The following is a 19,617-nucleotide window of genomic DNA, read 5'->3' as shown; positions in this document are numbered from 1 at the left end:
CCTGGTGTGACTCTTAGTAATTGACTAACTAGAGTAGTCAAAGAACTACCCTAACTTCTCTTTGTGGAGTAGCTTTGAGACACTCCTTTGCACTTTTTCCTTTGGCATTGACCCTGATCACGCACAGCACTAGCTCACTGAATAAGAAGGCCTTCACTGTCCATTTTCCTTCCTTTTCATTATTTATCACCAACCCTCTATCTCTCTAAATAAATTCCCACTGCAATGCTTGTCTCATTTTTTTAAATCAAGACAACCATTGTAAGATGAAGAACATATATCCCCAGATCAAATCACTATGTATCTGCTAAGAGTTGAGGTATTCGTAAACTCTCCTCAAACCTTCTAATGTGACTGTGTGATATATTAGTAAAATAAAGCCACTGTGGTGGATGCTAATCCAATCTGATTGATGTCCTCATGGAAGGAATCTAGGGCATTCAAAGTGATACCACTGGTAAGTGTGCATAGTGGACTCACCACATGTATAGGGGAATGAATTGGGGATCCTACAGAAAAGCATGAAAGAAGGTTTGAAAGAAAATTAACAATAGTGACAACATGAGCTTAGATGATCAGGCTCCATAAAACAAAATGAAAAAAATTAACAATCTGTATTAAGTAAGCCCTGCTTCCCACCAAGTCTGTATAGCTTGCTAAGGCAGTCCAGATTGAATAAAATACAAGCACAAGCCATTTTTTTAAAATAAATTTTTATTTAAATTAAAATTAAACTTATTTTATATAACAAAGTTATCATCTCTTGCATAGTGTGCTTATTTGTTTTACTAGCAGGACAGTCAATCATCCATCTACACCCTGTGGAGGTGGCATCTCATAATGCTGGATCTCAATCTCCATATATCCCTTTCTAATGCCCATAGATTCATCTTCAGAAAAAGACAAAGTCTTTGGTTTGATTTCCAGAGGAATAGTTTTTTGATGTTAAAAAATTGAGAGCAGTGACAAATGCCTTTAATCCCAGCAGAGACAGGCAGATCTCTATGAATTCAAGGCCAGCTTGATCTACAGAGTGAGTACCAGGACAGCTCCAAGACTACAGAGTAACCCTGTCTTGCAAAACAAAACAAAATTGAGAGCATAAAATTAAACATTTCTCTTATTACTTTTGTATAGTATGCTACACAATTGTTGTCTTTCCTTATTGTACAGCATGCCGCATGATTCTATGTTCTCAATAACAAGATGATTTATTTTGGCAACAACTTCTGTGGCATATCCCTTTTCTTGGATCCAGGCTCTCAAACATGTGCCTCCTGATCAAAGCTCAAAATGTTCCCTCTGGGTTGTTCTTTCTGCAGTTTTCTTGGCTCTGAGCTCAGTCCAAAAGGCAACTTTCTTGTCTTTAAGCCTATGGGATGACTGTGTTGGGACTCTAATCTGCAGATAACCCTTCCTTCTGTTTATACTGTGGACAATGGGGTAGCCCTTCCCCATTGGAATTCCTGTGAACAGAATAAAAAAGGAAAGTTCCAAATAAATTGTGCTGTCCCCATGGTTCTTGGAGATGTGCAAGGATGTCCTAGCTTATCAATGCCAAGAAACCATAACCATCCACAGATGGACAGGTCTCTGTCTCCTGGAAAGTTCTCTCTCTCTCTCTCTCTCTCTCTCTCTCTCTGTCTGTCTGTCTGTCTCTCTCCCTTTCTCATCTTGTTATGAGTTAGATATTACATTTTCTGCAAATCTTCATGTGTTACAGGTTGATAGTAATCTGGAAGCTAGTGGAATAGAGTGTGCAGCATACTTGGAAAAAAACATCATGAAGGCTTTGATTTCACTCTTCATATCATGGCCTCCTGATGGCTAAGAGACCAGAAGCCATTTTCTCCCAAGTGCTCCTACCATGATGCTCTGACTTACCACAAATGAAAAGTCCAAGGGAAACTCAGAGCTCAGGAAAACTTCCATTCTTTAAGATGATAAACATTAGGAATTTTGTCTAAGTGTTTGAAGGCAAACACCTAAAACTTTCTGAGGTGTGGATCACCCTGTGACTAAGCAGGTGTTTCAGTATGGAATACTTTTTAACAGTTTGTGAAGGAATTTGGAAGTTTGGAGTAAGGGCTCTATGAAACTCAGAATGGAGTTAGCAGGGGATTCTAGTAGGTTCTAAATGGAAAGAAGACATTGAAGCCAAGGATATAACATTTCAGATGGGAATGGGGCCTTTATGAGGAACTTGACTAGTGTTCATTCTATTTACATTTGTCCATGCCCCAAGCTTTTTTGATAGGGTGATTGATTTCAGAGATGGGGACTGTGAAACTGATGTACTTGATCAACAGTATCAGTTTCCCAGGCAATGTCAGGGTATTTTTTTTTTTATTTTGATTACATTTACAGGGAGATTTAAGGGGGAAAATCACAGCATAAAGACTTGAAAGATTTAGTTTTTCACAATAAACATCACTACCATAGGAAGATGCAAGTCTTCTAAAAGATAAAATAAAAAGATGAAGTTATCTGAGGATGTCTCAGGAATCTACAAGATGGGCCATCACAAGGTTATCACTTGTTTTAAGATATTGCGTGAGGTTATGTCATTAGGTATAACTTTGTCTACAGTAAAGTGTAAAGAATTGATTCTGTAGGGCTAATTTCCCTGTGTTCATATACCCAGAAGCTTTACAGCCAATGGCCCATGGTGCCTAACTACATCTCAAGTTACAGTTATATCTTGGCATTGTCCCATGACACTGGGTTTGCAGGCATGTGAAATGCAAGGTTTATGGGGTCATCAAGGTTGCTACCTAGATTTTGAATGAAAGCATGTGAGGCCATCAAGTGTGTGGTAGGAAACCTAAGAGCATGACACATGAAACTATGAGAATAAAGTGACATTTTGATGGAGACCCAAGTAAGTTAAAAATGCCAGGACTTGGAACATGTGCCTAGTAAACATCCAGGTCATGAGTAGATCAAGTTTGTCTTAGTCATTGTTCTATTGCTATAAAGAGACACCATGGCCAATCAACTCTTATGAAATTAAGTATTTAACTAGGGCCTTGTTTACAGTTTCAGAGATTTAGTCTATTATTGTGGCAGTAGTATGGCAGCATGCATAGAACCAGAATGGTAGCTGAAAAGCTACATCCTGATCCACATTTAGAGAGATTGGGTCTGGCATGGGCTTCAAAGACCTTGTTGAAGGAATGATACACTTCCCTCAATAAGACCACACCTCCAAATCCTTCTAATCCTAGCAAGAATCCCATTCCTTGGTGACTAAATACTCAGCTATATGAGCATATTTTATACCCATATGTTTTATTCATTTATACACAGAATCCAAGAGAGGCCTCAGAGGGTACAGGCAGCAAGGCCTTAGGAAAATGTACTTCCAAGCTTTTCAGAGCTCATGTATGTCAACAGATCCCTGGATATTCAAAAAGGAATTTAGGATTTAAATTCTATCTTTTGGATTCTGGACTTTCTTTGGTTTGATTTCTCATTGCTATTTCCATGTTCCTCCCTTAGAATAGGAATATTTGACATCTTGGAATTTGTTACTTCTTTATTTGAGTGGATTCTCATGGCAATGGTTTACCTGAGACTAGGAAGTCATTGGGTCTTGACATCAAAGCAATATTAAAAGTGGTAAGAAGTTGGGAATTTGTGGAGATGAGATTTTGATATGGATATGAGCTTCTAGTATCATAGGCAAGTTGTAATGTAGAAGTTAGTACTACCCACTCATGGATTGAAGCCTTGATCCCCACCTGATGGTGCCATTGGGACATGGCAGAAAAATAATAAAGAAGGACTTGTTGGAGGAGGCTGATCATGAGAGACTTGCCTCTGAGGATTGTGTTAGGATCCTGGTCCTTTTCCCCCTTCACAAGCAACAGGATATAAGGAACATTGACCTAACATATGCTCCCCACATGATGCTCTGTTCTGACACTAAAGTTAACAGACACAACAGTCAAAATGGAAACAACTTGGCCCGAGTCAAAGTTCACATTCTCAACTCAAGCTGAAGTATCACACAAATCTCATCACAACTACATACCAGATTAAGCTAGCTCTCATTGTTGGAATGTTATTACCACAAGGACAGAAGAAGGATGATTACTCAATCACTAGAAAATTACCCCTTCCTAATAGGTATGACCAACTGCACCATACCTTCAGGCCTGGCATCACTGCCACCAGACTTACCCATTCCGGGCAAAGTTGCCCCAGAATTTCATCACCATCTTGCTGAGATTGGTTTCTTCTTCTGAAGCACCCTCTGTGAGGAAAATAAATTTAAAAATTACCCACTTAAGATGCAGAAACATGGAGGAGGACCTAAGCCCTCCACCAAATGATGTGACAGACTTTGATGAACCCCATGAGAGGCCTCACTATCCTTGGGAGGTGGGTTGGGGGGCATGAGAAGGTGGGAGGGAGAGGGAAAGGGGGGGCTGATAGGTAAAGCAAGATTGTTTTTAATTTTTAAAAAAATTAAAAATAAAATTAAAAAAGAAGTAAAAACAGATTTAAAAAGATGTGGTTAATGATCATCAGCAGCAGAATCTAAACAGATTTAATAAATTTAGTCTTGTTTATGAACATATCAGCCTGAAGGGGTCTGATCTACCCTGATTTCTAAGGGACAAATGGGGTCAGGCCTGGTTAATATGTGAGGGGGAGAAATGCACCCTTAGCTTTATTGAATAGTCACTGAGCCAAAACCTGCCTTTAAAAAAGAGCTGGGTGAGTGTGTCCTCGATGTAAAGTTTAGAGGAATATTCCAGATGATCTCTGCATGTATCACTCATATTATCCTGCTTGACAACCATTCCCATTGGGGTCCAATGGCAACAAGACTCAGTTTCCTCATTTTTGCCACTAGTATTGCTGGCCCTTACGTCTATTTTCAATGTCCTACACATACAACTCTTTATAGAATCTGAAAACAGTGAAAACTGGAGATTCCTAGAGAAACTAGGGTGCCATGAATGATACGCCAGAGGTCATACATTATATACAATTGTTGAAAAAAAAGGTATTGAAGACCTTTGTGAAAGGATCGCTAAGTATCATATTATTAAGCTCATTTAAATGTATGCTATATATTAGATATCTAGATGGGTAGGAACATGCTAAGCCTTATTTAGGTTAAGAAAATTTTCTAACTCTTCTAATATTTATGGAAGTAAAATCAAATACTGACATTCTTGCCATAATGTAGGGCATGTGAATGACTTTCCAATTCTCTTATTTGTGTCACAGGTCAGGATTCTGAGAATGACTATGCCTAGGGTAACACAATCCCATCACATGTACTGAAGAAGCAGAAAGGCTGGGTATTGTTCCACAGCTGAGCCCTGTTACAGAGAGTCAGAAAGCCAGTCTTAAAGGAAAAACTTCCTCAAGGTCATAAAGCCAAAACCCAAACACAGGCATCAGATCACCAAGGGCACAATCAGAAAAGAGATATTACCTTTTAAAAACGGGGCTCCCCATACAGAGAAGAGATCATCACCATGGTCCCCTATCATAGTCTTGGGTCTCATGTCTGATACAAAGCTTGGGCGATACTGGAACTCATACATATAGGTGGGAGCTCCAGCATCTGAGGAGACATGGATTCATGCACAATTCATATTTACAGACACATACCTGGATGGTATCTAGGCCTTATGCCCTGTAGTTGAAACCACTCTTTAGTGGAATAGATTTAGGATGGCCCAGTGACTTGCTTAGGCTGCACAGCTGGTTGATGTTGACCTAGGACTTGAATAAGATACTTACTGAGTGAACAGTGAATGGATGCAGTGACTGCATGGGATGAGTGTCAGTCATGACACCTGTTTACTGATTCCAAGATCTATAGCCTCACAGTTGTCTTTCATCCAGCCTAGCTCTGGGCACTCCCAGGGTTTTTCTCAGCTCTTCAGATAAGAGTAAAGGAAATGATGACACATAAAGAAGAATCCATGCTGAGATGGAATGATTCCATAAAACTGGAGGTGCACAGTTCATCTCTAACTTCATTGTTAGCTGAGTACAAGTTCGTTTTTTAAAGATTTTTTTCCGGACATATTCAGATCAGTTTCCCCTCCTCCAACTCCTCCCTGATCCTCCCCACCAAGCCAAATGCACAGCATCTCTTTCTTCCTCTCATTAGAAAACGAGAAAAGAGTAGGACAGAACAAACAAATGAGCAGGAAAAAAGAAGAGCCAAAGAAAGCACAAGAAACACACACAGGCACAGAGACACTCACACACAGAAATTCCATAAAAACACAAAATTGGAAACTATAATATATAAGCAAAAATGCCCAGACAAAACATTATGTGGAAAAAAAGACCCTCCATAATTGTCTTTGTCGTCTGCCTGGACATCGGGCCTACCCTCAAGAGTTGATTGTATCCTGAGTGAGACTCTGTTGAACAAAACTACGTTTTCCTTTGAGACTGGTTATGAATTGGAGATAGCTTCTGGGCTAGAGAAGCAGTACTATGTCCACATGCCCTCGCAGCCCTGGACCTGGGAAGACCCTCTGCTGCCACAGACTCTGAGCTTACTAGTACATCAAATCTGTTGTATTTAGGAAGCCTTGTTTCCTTGGCAACCTCCATCCCTTCTGCCTCTTAGGATCTTTCTGCCTTCTCTTTAACAATTGTCCCTGATCCCTGAGGTGAGGGATTCAACAATAGTCATAATAGTGTAATAAATATCCACATATTAGACATAGTGGAAAAATTCAAAATGCTGAAATATGTGTTATTTTACCAGAAAATGTTCCTACTCTATTGCAGGATATATGTATGTATGTATGTATGTATGTATGTATGTATGTATGTATATGTATATTTACAACTACATATACACACATACACCTTTATACATTTATTATTCTCCTTCATCATACATGCGTTTGAGGGAATTTTGTGTACATTAAATACATTGTCATTACTTTAGACCATGAGATATCCATGCATAGGAGTGGATGATAACAACATGTTTTATCACAATATAGGATAAGGAATAATTTAATTAACTCACAACTCTATCACCATAGCTTTAGGCAATCCTGTGACTCTGCAATCCACCTATGAAACAGTGCTCCAAGGTCAAGTAGCACTTCCTAGAAAGACAGTTTAACCTTGCCCGTGTTGCACAGACATTTTAGAAAGGGGATTCTGATTGTAACTGTGCAGAGAACTTTTTGAATGAGAACATATTTTAGGAAGCATACAGCAGAAGATATTTGTAAACATTTTTGTTTGAAACAAATGCTTTTGCCTTTATTTTTATTAGTTCATCAAAAACTTGTGCAAAGTGTTTTGATCATACTCATTCCCACTTCTAATTGCTCCCAGACCTACTGCTCCTACCCACTCAATTTCCTTATTTTTTTTTTAACCAGTCAAATGAAATTTGTGCTTTCCAAATATTCTTGGATGCATGGCTTCCTCTAGAGCATGGCCGACTGGCAGTAGGCAGAAGAAAATGAATCACCACCCTAGAGCCCTGCATTCAGGAAATGAGCCTTCAAAATGAGCAGAAAATAGCAACTTTCCATGACAATCAAAAGCTACAGTCCTTGTTACCCCTGGTGCTGCCTTACATGAATGGCTAGAGAGTTCTTTAAGTTGAAACTTCAAGACAACATACATAACATGAAACATGTGACAGTCAGTGCTATAAAATGAATCACATGTGGCACACTTTAGGACTGTAGTGTAGACATGGATACAGTTTTACCCTACATAATACAAAGAGTCAACAGAAAATTATGCTAATGATTATAGCTGAGATAACCCCTCAAGTAGAGTTAAAATAAGCAGCCATCCATTGATATAAATTTTTACATAAAAGATATAAAGTGTGTGTTCATTAAAGGGTAGAGTCATAAAGTAATCATATTATCAGAGGAGATAGGGAGCATTCAGGATCTTATGGCCATTAACATTTATGTTATCAAAGTTACACTTTTACCAGCTTACTATAGGCTGTTAGAATTATACTAGGGGTAAATGAGATGGCTCAGGACTGAAGCCCTGAATTCAATTCCTAGAATTCCTATGATGGAACAAGAGAACTGACTGCCACTCTGACTTTCACTTTGACATGCTGGCATGGGTACATGGCAAACACACAAGCACAAAAGGAAATAACATACCTGTAAAAGTACAATGGTAGATGTAGAATTTATGGTAGACACAAAGCAAAAGTCTTCAGTAAATCCATAACCCCAAACTAAAGGCATACTCCTTCAGAAAAGTAGAAAACCACAAGGAAAGGTACCGAAAGAGGAAGACAAAATTATAAAAGAACTATAACAGAATTACCAAAGTAACAATAATTAAATCTTTGAAGAAAAATTATTTTCAATACAAATTATGAAATCAAGGAGATGGATTGAATGGATTTTTAAACATACAAGGTCCACAGGCTTATTATCTTAAAGCAAATGAAGTTTGGAAGAGAAGGGAGGGAAATGGATGGAATTTGAAGGGGAAGCTAAACAATAGGAATGGTAGCAGTGGTTACATTAGACCACACAGTCTGAGTTCAAAAACATAATGAGCTGGACATAATGAGGTGGCTCACCCCTGTACTCTAGGAACTTTGGAGGCTGAGTGAGAAGAATTACTAGGGACTAGAGAGCTGTCAAGAGATACTCAGTAGTTTCTAGGCCATTCTGAACTACAGTGTGAAGCCTTATCTCAGAAGAAACAGATAAAGACATCATGTTGATGACAGGGTCAAATCACCCATAGCACATAACAATGACAAATACAGACACAACATCAGGGCTCATAAGTTTATAGAACAAACAGTGGAGGCTGAGAAGGGGGAGACAGGGTGTAATGACTACCACAGTAAACTGCTCTACAATACACACATTTACAACAATGGACAGATCATTCAGAAAGAAAATTCACAAGCAGTGGGAGACTTGATAACATACTGAGGCAAAGAGACTAAGCACAAATATACAGAATTGTGTAGACTAAGTTTTTGTCAACAATAGTTTTGACACAAACTATAGTGACTTGAGCTGGTGAGGGCAACTATAAGGAAATCTAATAGCAATAAACACCTGATTAAGAGAGGAAAATTTTCAAACAACCTAAGAGTACACACCAAAGTTCAAAGAAAGCTCAAAGAAATAACAAAGTCAAAGATAAAGGGAGAAGTTTGATATTTTAAAAAATAAGGAAGTTAATCAATACTGATTTGGGTTTTTGTTTTTTAAAACAGGACAAAAGAAAAGAAACAAACAAACAAACAAACAAACAAAACACCCCAAAACCAAAGCAAGCAAACAAAAAGCACCCTAAACCGATAAACCTAGTAACCACAGAAGAGGGAAGATCTAAATCAATTTGAATACTCAAAACCAGTAATGAAAGAGGAAACACTACAATGGAGGCCACAGAGACAGAATCTGTCATAAGAAATTACTATAGACAAATACATGCATAAGAATAAGTAACTGAGTAGGAACAGAGGCTGTTAGGAGGACCCAAGCCTCCCTGGACCCTTGGGCAAGTGATAAATTGTTAAAATCTTTGTGATCACTGTTCCTGGTAAGGTCACATTCTATTTAGTTCTTTTGAAGGAGAACTTCCTGATGATAACTTTCTATAAATTAGCAAATATGGGAATTGATGGGAGCGTTCTACCCCTCCATTAGCTGAACTGAACTCTTACTGAACTGGAGGGTTGTCAGTCATCCAACTGGACTACATCAATGCCAGCAACAGACATCTTGTGCAATTCATATATACCTGGAGAAATCTACATAATGTTGGCAGTCACTTGACTATACTAATTTTACTAATTAGAACTAAATAATACTAAATTTAATCCAGGTGGTACTACCAGTGAATGCTTAAAAGTACAGCACATAGGTTAAAGAAAGTGAACACACAAATGTAAAAATGTACGCAAAGACATCTCCTGCTTTTGGTGTTAAAGATTGCATTTAAAATATCCAGAGTACTCACAGTGGTTTATTAGTTTAATAAACTATCAGCTCCAATTCCAGTGTATTTTGTCCTCATACAAAGGAGAGAAATTACCTAAAAATTGTGTCATCAAGATTATCATGAGCAAGAACAAAGCTGGAGCTAGCACACTGCCTGATTTTAAACTCCATTCTGAATCCATGGTTACTAAACAGTGTGGTAGTTGCTTTACCCATGTGCATACATCGAACAATGAGATATAATGAAGACCAGAACACAGACAGGTACTGACTGCTGTTTTACAAAGGTGGCAAGAATATAGAATAAGATAAAGCATTCTCTTCAGTCAATGATGTTGAGAAAACCAGATTTCTACATTCATAAATTAAGCTAAAATGGAGAAAAGACAAATATAAGTTCAGAAAGCCCCAATTACAAGTAGAAATCATAAAGGAAAACCAAAAATTCTTGCCACAGAAAAGAGTTGCTTAGATTTAGCACCAACATTATGAATAACAAGTGAAACAGACAAATGGGATAATATTAAACTAAACAATTCTTCACAGCAAAGAAACCAATAGCAGTGTGTGGAGACAGCCATTGGAAGAGAAAGCTATTTGAGATCTTTCTATATGGCATGTGTCTACTCAAAAATCATATGAGCAATTCAAATGATCAGTAGCAATAAGCAAATAAATAAAATCAAAATGAAAAAAAAAAAAAAAAAAAAAAAAAAAAAGGCCAGACGCCTGGAATACTAATTTGTAATGGGAGACATATATGTGGAAATAAACAGTAGATTCTTTCTTCAGGTCCCTGATATCAGTAGCCCTTGGAAGCTGGCTAGGTTTCCAGTACCAGGTATGAGTTCACTCCTGATGAGTGAGAGTTAAGTTCAGTTAGACAGTTTTTTGTTGTCATTGGTTGTTATTGACGTGTGAGTGCTACTTATGCACCTTTATGCATATCATTCGATGCTGCTAGTTTTCATGGTTCATAGATGGTTCAAGACAGAGTATCTGGGAGGAGATGGAGGGAGACTTGTAAGTATCCAACTTAAAATAATAATGAAGGTCTTTTCTCATGATCCAAATAGATTTCATCGAGAAGTGAAAATAGAAAATTGTAGGATACATGTAAAGAAAATGGAATCTTTTAAATACTGTCGTGATGAATGAAGAGTGATGTGGAGTTCCTAAGAGACTGAGAGCAAAGCCACAATATTGCCCAGCAGTGTCACTACTGGGTGTTTGCTTCCAATATCTGGGAAGAGATTTCTGAGATGCCTGTACCCTATGTTCACTGCAGCACCATGCACTATAATCACATTATGGAATCAACTGTGTCCATCAATATCAGAGGACAAGGAAAACACAGATGTGTAGACAGTGGAGTTGTGTTTAACCTTAAAAAGGAAACTGTTACTTTTACTGTGTGGGGTGAATGGGAGAGCATCAAGCATGTCAAATACTAGAGCATGGAAAGGTAAGTGCCCTTGAGCTGGGCTTGGGGAAGGGGGGGGACAGTAGGAGAAAGAGCAGGGAAGAAGGGGAGGGGGAGGAGAACATGAGGGATCAGTATGGTGGAATTGGGAGAGCAAGAAAAGAGATACTTTAATAGAGGGAGCCATTATGTGCTTAACAAGAAATCTGGCACTAGGGATATCTCCAGGGATACACAAGGATGACCCCAACTAAGAATCTAAGCAATAGAGTGGGGGGGGGCTACTTTAGATGCCCTTCCCCTATAATGATATTGATGACTGTGCTCATGTTTGCAATAGGCAACTATGTCATAAACCTACCAATCCCTGTGGAAGAGCCCTTAGCCAATAAGAGATGAGTATATACAGCTCTTTTGCTTCTGGGAGAGAAAAGCCTTAAGAAAACCCTAAGCTGCAACTATCTAAGTTGGTCACATGCTAGGCAATTCCCTAGGTTGGCCTCTCTTTTCTAAATGTTACTTCACCCCTCTATGGTTTTCTATCTCCTAGATTAAACTGCTCGTAAGCACTTTTTTCATAGGTTCCTACTGATACAAGTGAAACTAAAGATTATAGGTCATAGGGAACTGATGGGAGATGTCATTCTGTAAATATGTTTTTCTTATTGGTTAATGAATAAAGCACGGTTGGCCAATAGGAAAGCAAGATAGGTGGGACTAGGAGACTAGGAGGAGAGAGGAAGAAGGAGGTTGGAGATTCAAGATGGAAGACTGAGAGAGCAGAATGCTGGCCCATCTCTCTGGTAAGATGATACCATGTGGAAATACTTAGATTAACAGAAATGGGTTAATATTTAAGACAGAGCTAGCTGATAAAAAACAAGTAACTGGCCTACAGCATTATATCAAATACAGTGTCTCTGTGTGTTATTTGGGACAAACAAGGCGGAGAGCCCAGGCTGGCAGAAAAAACATACTCTTAACAGGGAACCAGACTTTGAGGCCTGAACTTCCACAGATTTGATAGCTTACTATTTCCAGAGGTAGGTGTTTCAGAGGCCTAAGTGGTGAGCCTGTATCCCCCTCCCATACAACACCAAGACTCACCTCTGTGGCCACGAGATACAGTCATAGATGGGACACCAAACATCACATCTCCCATTAAGTCCAGGAGAAGGTCTTTCTTTTTGATGGAGTCCTCTGTCCCTGATAAACATTTCTCAATGGCAGCTGGAATCAGACTCTCAGAGATGTTCTAAAATGGACCAGAAAGTGATGAGAGAAAAGTATTTCTGGGAAAGGGGATAAAGAAGCTCATGAGATTTGCTTGTCAGTAACATTTTCTTTAGCCTACCAGCCCAGAACATCTAGTGACCTACAGAAAGGAGCAGCCCATGTGTCAGAAGGCAAAGCACTCAAAATTCATAAATATTGTGGGGCCCACTTGTCTGCTTTGCCTCACAAGAATTAGCTACAGAACCCCTAGATATGCTGATTTTTGCTGGTGATAGCTTCCATCTTTTGCTAGCTTTCCAAAGGAATCTTTTTCTCAACAATATGTTCCAGATACTGGAATTTTTAAGCAAAAAATGACAAATGAATTTTTTCATTGTACTACAGTATGCAAACCAGAAAACAGGGGCAGAAACACAGGTATAAGTACTTTTAGCCACTGACTTGGTGTGTCTGAAGGCAGGCACCCACAATTATTTGCTTCTCAGCTGAGTCTCATGATTCTCTAAATTCTTACAAGGATTGGGAAAGACTGCCAAAGAAGGGAAGCGATCCTCTTCTGGTCCAGTTTGTCTTCAGAAAGTGGAAAACCTATCATCTGTTAAATGCAATGATTAACATTTGTGAATCACATGGAATTAACAGGGAGAAACAAAAGTTCAAACAACCAAACCAATATAGAAGGAAACTCCTTTACCAGGCCTTGTTACATGTGAAATTCCACGTTTGAAGAGAATGCACATTTCACATTTATTACATGTTAGCTATTATATATAGTACATTTATACTATATATAATTTATTTAAAGGAAACTCACAGTAATCCTTCAGTGAATGAGTGGTATTCAGGCTAGGATTCAGGCTAGGTATTCAAGTGTTGGGACTACAAGGAGAACACAAGTCCTGACCTACATCATAGGGATCTGTAGAAGCCAGAGTCAGGTCAACCACTGCAATTCTTTTGCAGGTAGAGCTACAACAACTTCTGTGTGTCTAGACCCTATCAAATGTCTCTTCTAAGAAACTTGATCCTATTTTTGTACAGCTTCCATCAGCTAAAGACCATCCCAGAGCCCTAGCATGACACTAATCTTTCTTCAGTGCCTGCCTGCAAAACTCTTTAAAAATAATATGCAGCTCACTGGCTTAGTGGCTGAGTTTTTCTTTGAGCTATGAAAGACAACCATCCTTCTTTACCTTTAATTCAGTCTGAAGAGATTTTTATGGATCTCAATAATGAAGTACCAGGAACATCCATGAAAATCTATACAACCCAATAGTTACAGATAGTGGAAGTTACATTCTCCATCCTGAATCTCCTCCTCCTTCTTCTCCCTAGATGACCCTTGTTAGTCCATCTGCCTCACTGTCATCTCTACAGTCACACCCAGCCTGGGAATTTTAGGATTCCTTAAGGAATGATAGTATCTAGGGAGAGGATTTTCCAGGGTCTTCCCAGAGGAGAGTCAGGCCATTCTGGAGAATGTGTCCATGGAAATATGATAGTTGTGACAGTTTTTCTGGGCTGGTTGGAGACTGTGATGAGAAAGGATGCACAAAAATAAAGGTGGGTTGTATGGGCTGAGGCTGTATGGGTACCACTAAGAGATGTGTATGTTCTCACCATTTGCATGCTCCAGCCAAACCCTTGCTTGTTGATGCCCACCATGTAGGGGACAGTGTTGAAATTCTTCTCAGCCAGGATATCTTCTGGTGTCTTTGGCAGCACCATTCCATCAATCACAGTGGGAAGGAAAGGGTAGCTCTAGGGAAGATAAAAATGCTATCTCTGAGATTACCCTTCCCCAGGTAACATCAGAATCTGCTTTCTATTTGTCTCAAAGCTTGGTCAACTCACAGACTCAATGGCTGTGGCCACAGGAAGTCAGGGTCCTAAATTGGAGCAAGTCTATGAATTGCTAAAAATATAACTGTGCCAGGGGAGCCAGAAACAATAGTGGCAGGTAATGGGTATTGGTCTTAAGCAAAATAATATATATATATATATATGTATATATATATAATTTTACATATATGTATATATACACATATGTATATATAAATAATATATAAATTATTTATATATTTATATTAATTATTTATATATAATGTAATATAATAATTAATTATATATAAATATATAATATATATAGAATTTTATATATGTATATAAATTGCATATAATTTGTAATTATATATATTATGATTTATAAATGATATACGTGTGTGTGTGTGTGTGTGTGTGTGTGTGTGTGTGTGTGTGGTTTAAATATTCCCTAAATAAATAGTTTGTCTTCAGTTTATGAAACTGCTTAGGGAGTTTTAAATATTGTGGCCTTGCTGAAGGGAGTATGTCAACTGCAGGGAGATCTAAGAGCTTAAAGCCTCATCACTTCTAAAGTACACTGTCTACTTCATGCTTGCAGTTCAAGCTGTGAACTCTAAGCTTCATGCTCCTGCTGCCACACCTACTGCTTGTTGTTTCCATCCTGCCATAACCTGAGAATCCCTTGCCTATGCTGTGGTCCCATGGTGGGCATTGCAGTTCTCTGGGCCTCCTCTGCCCTGTTCCTCTATAACTTATTTCCATACCTGTAAGGTAAACTAAGTAACTAACCAAATAAAGCTCCAACAAAACATTATGAGTCAAACAACCTCCAAAAATCATTGATTGAAGTCTTTCCTACATATAGGGTCCTTCCGTAAGGTAAGCAAACTAACTAAATATGCAAAGCTCTAACAAAGCATTATGAGACAAAGAACCTCCAAAGATGCCATTCAGTCAATTTGCTATGGTCATCTACCATGGGCATGGAGCCTACCACTAAAAGTGGTTTCTTTCCTCATCGAGACTGTTTTCTCATTTGTAAATAGCTATTGATTGGAGATAGCTTCTGGGTTAGGGATGGGGGTGTGCCCACTTCTTTCAACTGTAGGACCCCATCTAGTGCAGACCTGACCTGTTTGGGTTCTGTTAATGCTGCCATAGTCTCTGTCAGCTCATGTATGTCAGTCGTTCTGTGTTTTGAAAGCCTTGTTGCCTTTTGTGTCCTCCATCCTTGCTGGGTCTTACACTCTCTCCACCTCCTCTTCCACAGGGTTCCCTGAGCTCAGAGGTGAGGGGTTTTATGGAGACATTCCATTTAGGGCTGAGTATCCCAAAGTCTCTCACTCTGCAAATTGTCTGGCTGTGGGGCTCTGTATTTGTTCCCATCTGCTGTAGGAGGAAGCTTTGCTGATGATGGCTGAGCAAATAGCACTGATCTATGAAGACAGCAGAATGTCATTGGGAGTAATTTTATTACTACATTGCTTTTGTAGAACAGTAGTATTTGGTTGTATCTTAAGTCCCTGGACTAACAAGTCTCTGGTTCTTGGTCACCCAAGTAGTGTTGGTTGTGGGTTCCATATTACACAGTGGACCTTAAATCAAGTCAGATCTTGCTTAGTCACTCCCACAAGCTTTGTGCCACTTTTGTAACAAAATATCCTGCAGGCAGATGCCATTGTTCAGAACGGTTTGTAGCTGGCTTGGTGTTTATGTTTCTCCTCTGAGAGTGTGCAGAGTACCTTCCACTAGCAGGAACGCTAGTCTGAAGGGGTGAGGGCTCTATGCAGGAATCAGCTCAACTTCTCCATGTTCAGTGAGTTATGTGGGTGTTGTCTTCAGCAATAGGACCTTCCTATCAGCTTATGGAGAGCAACAAATAGCCTGGGTTGCTTTATGGTTCACATCGGACCCCTTTAGAGAAGAACTGGAATAGCTGTAACCTTTCTGGAACTGGAGTCTTCATTTGGTTATGAGAGATGTCCAGTTGGGCTCCATCTCCTCTGTTACTTGGCAAGTTTATTTAGATCACCTTTATAGTGTATCTACTTTAAGAGGATTCTGCTCTATTTGGTTTCCATTCTACTCCTCAAATGCAATCACATTCTAGCTTCCAGTTTTGTTTTTGTGGGATTCCTGAGTATGAACACATGTTTCTGTATCTATAGGTGTTACTCGGGCTTTTTCTTTGGCTCTTTTTATTATGTTTGTTTGTTTTATCCTATTTCACATAGTTTGTTTCTGTTTTATCTTATTGTACTTTATTGTTATCCCATAGATGTCTGTTTGTTTTCTAACAAGAGACAGAAAGGGTGTGCCTCCAGAGGAAAAGGGGGATGAAGAGGAACTAGGAGGAGTTAGAATGGGAGAAACCATAATCAGAATATATTGAATTTAAAAATCTGTTTTCAATAATAGAAAAAATGATTAAAATTTAAAAAGAAAGTATAGCCAGCCAATCAGAAGATAGCTTTGACTCCTTCCTAAACCACACTAAGTCCACATCTCTAGTTAAAGAAACTGAGGCCCACCCCAGACACTTACATAGGAGGGTAGGAGGTCACATTTTTCATGAAGCTCCAGGGCTCTGCAGGCTGTGGTGGAGCACAAGAGGAGGTTGGCAAAGGGGACTCCCAGGGAAACAGCCACAGGCTGTTTGAATCTTTCCAAGCTGATGTACTTCCCCAAGACTTTGCCATGAACTGTTTTCACCACGGGTGCTGAGAATGGGTGCCCTGTGGATGATGGAGAAAATGAGGACATATCAGAAGAGAAAGGTTAGACTGGATTCCATTTAGGCTTTGTCACTTTCTAGACATGTGACCTTGAGTAATTCAGCTCAGTTTTATAAGGTTCCACTTAATCTCATGTGAGATTACTGAACTCCTCTTCAGCTTAAATCACCTTTTGTTGAGTATTTCCATGGGGACACAAGTATCTTCATATGTTTTGCCCATTTGGAGAGACCTAGCCACATGCTTCTTCCCCAGATATTTTAGTCACTATTTCCAACTCATTGACAACCCACTAAACCAGTGAACAGTCACACATCTATCCATTTCTCCCTCCTAATGAACTCTAATACCATGTGCACTGCCCCACATTCTGCCCACTATGAAGATTTCCTTTCACCAGTATCTTCCAGGGTTGTCCTGATAGGGCTGCAATACTGCAGCTGTCCACTGGGTGGTGCCTGCATAATGTGTAGAACCATCATTAAGCCATGCTCTAGTCCTGTCTTCTTCACTCAACCACACAAGTGTGGATATAGGAGGCATCACCAGGTCCCACTTCTAGCTGAGGAACCATTGGAAATGGATGACTGTTAGGAGAGCACTAGCTACGTTTCTTTAGGAATGAGGGTCCTAGGAGGCCTGCTGCAGTAAATGGCCCTGCACCCCCGTATGTACTGAGAGTAGTTAATGAGACCAAGTGGAACTACTGTTTTATTTTTTTTTAGAAGTAAATGAGGTTGGGAATAAAAATGTTTATAATAATAGAAGAGAAAGGATATGGAATGGAGTGTACCTAAATACTAAAAGCATTATATGCATGTATGAATATTCTCAAACAATAAAATATGAGATCCAGGAGGCCTTAACCCTACAAAATAACTACAGGAAACTATTAAATACTAAAAGTGGAGACATAGTCTTCCCAATGGACAGGCAAAACATTGGTTATCAAATATGAAATAGTCAGCTCTAAAATGATACACAAGAGTAATATACATACTGATCTAGTTGTAGTTATGTATATAGGATTGTGTGTGTGTGTGTACATAAAAATAATTAACACAAAAGACACTATGAATTTGAAAAAGAACAAGTACAGTTATATAGTATGGTTTCAGGGAGGGAAGAGAGAAATTTTGTGATAATTATAATCTCAAAAATATTTTTAAATGAATTAAAATGGAACATGTCCATGCCTCGGTTTAGTAATAACAAATCTTATGCTTGTTCCCTTTGTTTTTTAGGAGATGCCTTTCCTGCCAAGCATGTGTGTTGGAAAGTCCATGGGTAGCAGCATTGCTATTTTGTGTGACTCCAACACATCTATAATAGAATACTATTTTATAATTAGGGGAAAGAATAATGAAGAGATCTGGAAAGTGGTCAGTGATGGGCACTAAGTTATCCACCTGAAAGTGAGTGTACACATGATGGATGTCTGTACCATAGGGGACCAGTGTGGCAAAATGAGGACGATTCAAAGCATAAACACAGGAAAAAGCTATTGTGAGATTGAGAACCATAACAGGAGAAGGACACAGCACTAGAGACATCAGGGAGAAGGGGAGAGAGCTTTCCAAGAGTTCTGAAAAGGAGGGTAAATTTTGAGCTACAATTATTAGGTGTGGCCTCTGTCAACTCAAGATCATTTGCCACCCGATTGAAGTGTGTGGAGACTTGACTGCTCTGAGTAGCAAAGTGAGCATATGAGACAGGAGGCACAGATGGAGGTACTGATGCTGCCAGCCATGTAATATGGAGTGTGTGCACAGTGACCACCTAATATAGACAGACACACTTTCCAAATCTCACAGTTTTCTTCAAAAGCCTTCATAGATAGGAGTTATCGAGGCCATGTTATAAATGAGGAATCAGGAATTGCAAACAACCTGGATGAACTTCCTGAAGACAAAATGAGGTGGGCATTGCCAGAGAAAACAGCAGCACAGGAGTGTTCAACTCCAAATTTGAGCCTTTTCTCGTTCTGCTTCACACTCTGCTTCCAGCCTCTCAAAATGTCACACAGCCAGAGAGCAGATCAAGTCTAGAAATGTCAGTGCTACCACTGTCCTTAATGGGGAAACATGTGGTAGATTCTGCAGGTAAGGCAGAGCTGGGCATAATCCAGAAGACCTTGGGTAAGTGCATTCTCCTGCAAACCTCAGTCCCTCTCCACAAAGCAGCACAGATGGTTGCCAAAGCATCACATTGCACCCCTGTACTGACCATGGATGTGATTTCCACACCTGTTGCTTTCACATTTGAAGCTCCGTTTATTGGGGTGAACTGTGACTCTTGGGGTCCAACCTTCTAGACACATACTTATCTGGGTCTTCTATCCTGGAATACCACTGACCTGTCTTAATCACTTAAAACTAGGTACCAGAAAAACAGGCATAACCTTTACATTCCTGAACTCCCTGAAATAACCTTAACCAAC

At 39.3% G+C, this 19,617-nt stretch overlaps 2 protein-coding genes across 2 annotated transcripts in view; one reads left to right on the top strand and one right to left on the bottom strand.

Moving 5' to 3' along the window:
* The window catches only part of LOC127230009 (carboxylesterase 1D), a 392,242-nt gene that overhangs the window by 99,271 nt on the left and 273,354 nt on the right, over positions 1-19,617 (top strand). The gene's annotated exons all lie outside the window — the stretch shown is intronic.
* On the bottom strand, positions 1,177-17,656 carry LOC127230030 (liver carboxylesterase 1-like). The gene is given in 9 exon segments (XM_051195157.1): positions 1,177-1,413; positions 1,415-1,466; positions 4,186-4,258; positions 5,456-5,587; positions 12,490-12,637; positions 13,133-13,213; positions 14,239-14,379; positions 16,987-17,177; positions 17,575-17,656. Coding segments are annotated over 9 exon segments (1,032 nt in total). The 3' UTR covers positions 1,177-1,281.

This window comes from Phodopus roborovskii, unplaced genomic scaffold (assembly GCF_943737965.1).
Source record: "Phodopus roborovskii unplaced genomic scaffold, PHOROB, whole genome shotgun sequence".
In the NCBI taxonomy this organism is placed as follows: domain Eukaryota; kingdom Metazoa; phylum Chordata; class Mammalia; order Rodentia; family Cricetidae; genus Phodopus; species Phodopus roborovskii.
Note: the sequence above shows the minus strand (reverse complement) of the source record. Positions and strands in the feature narration are given on the sequence as shown.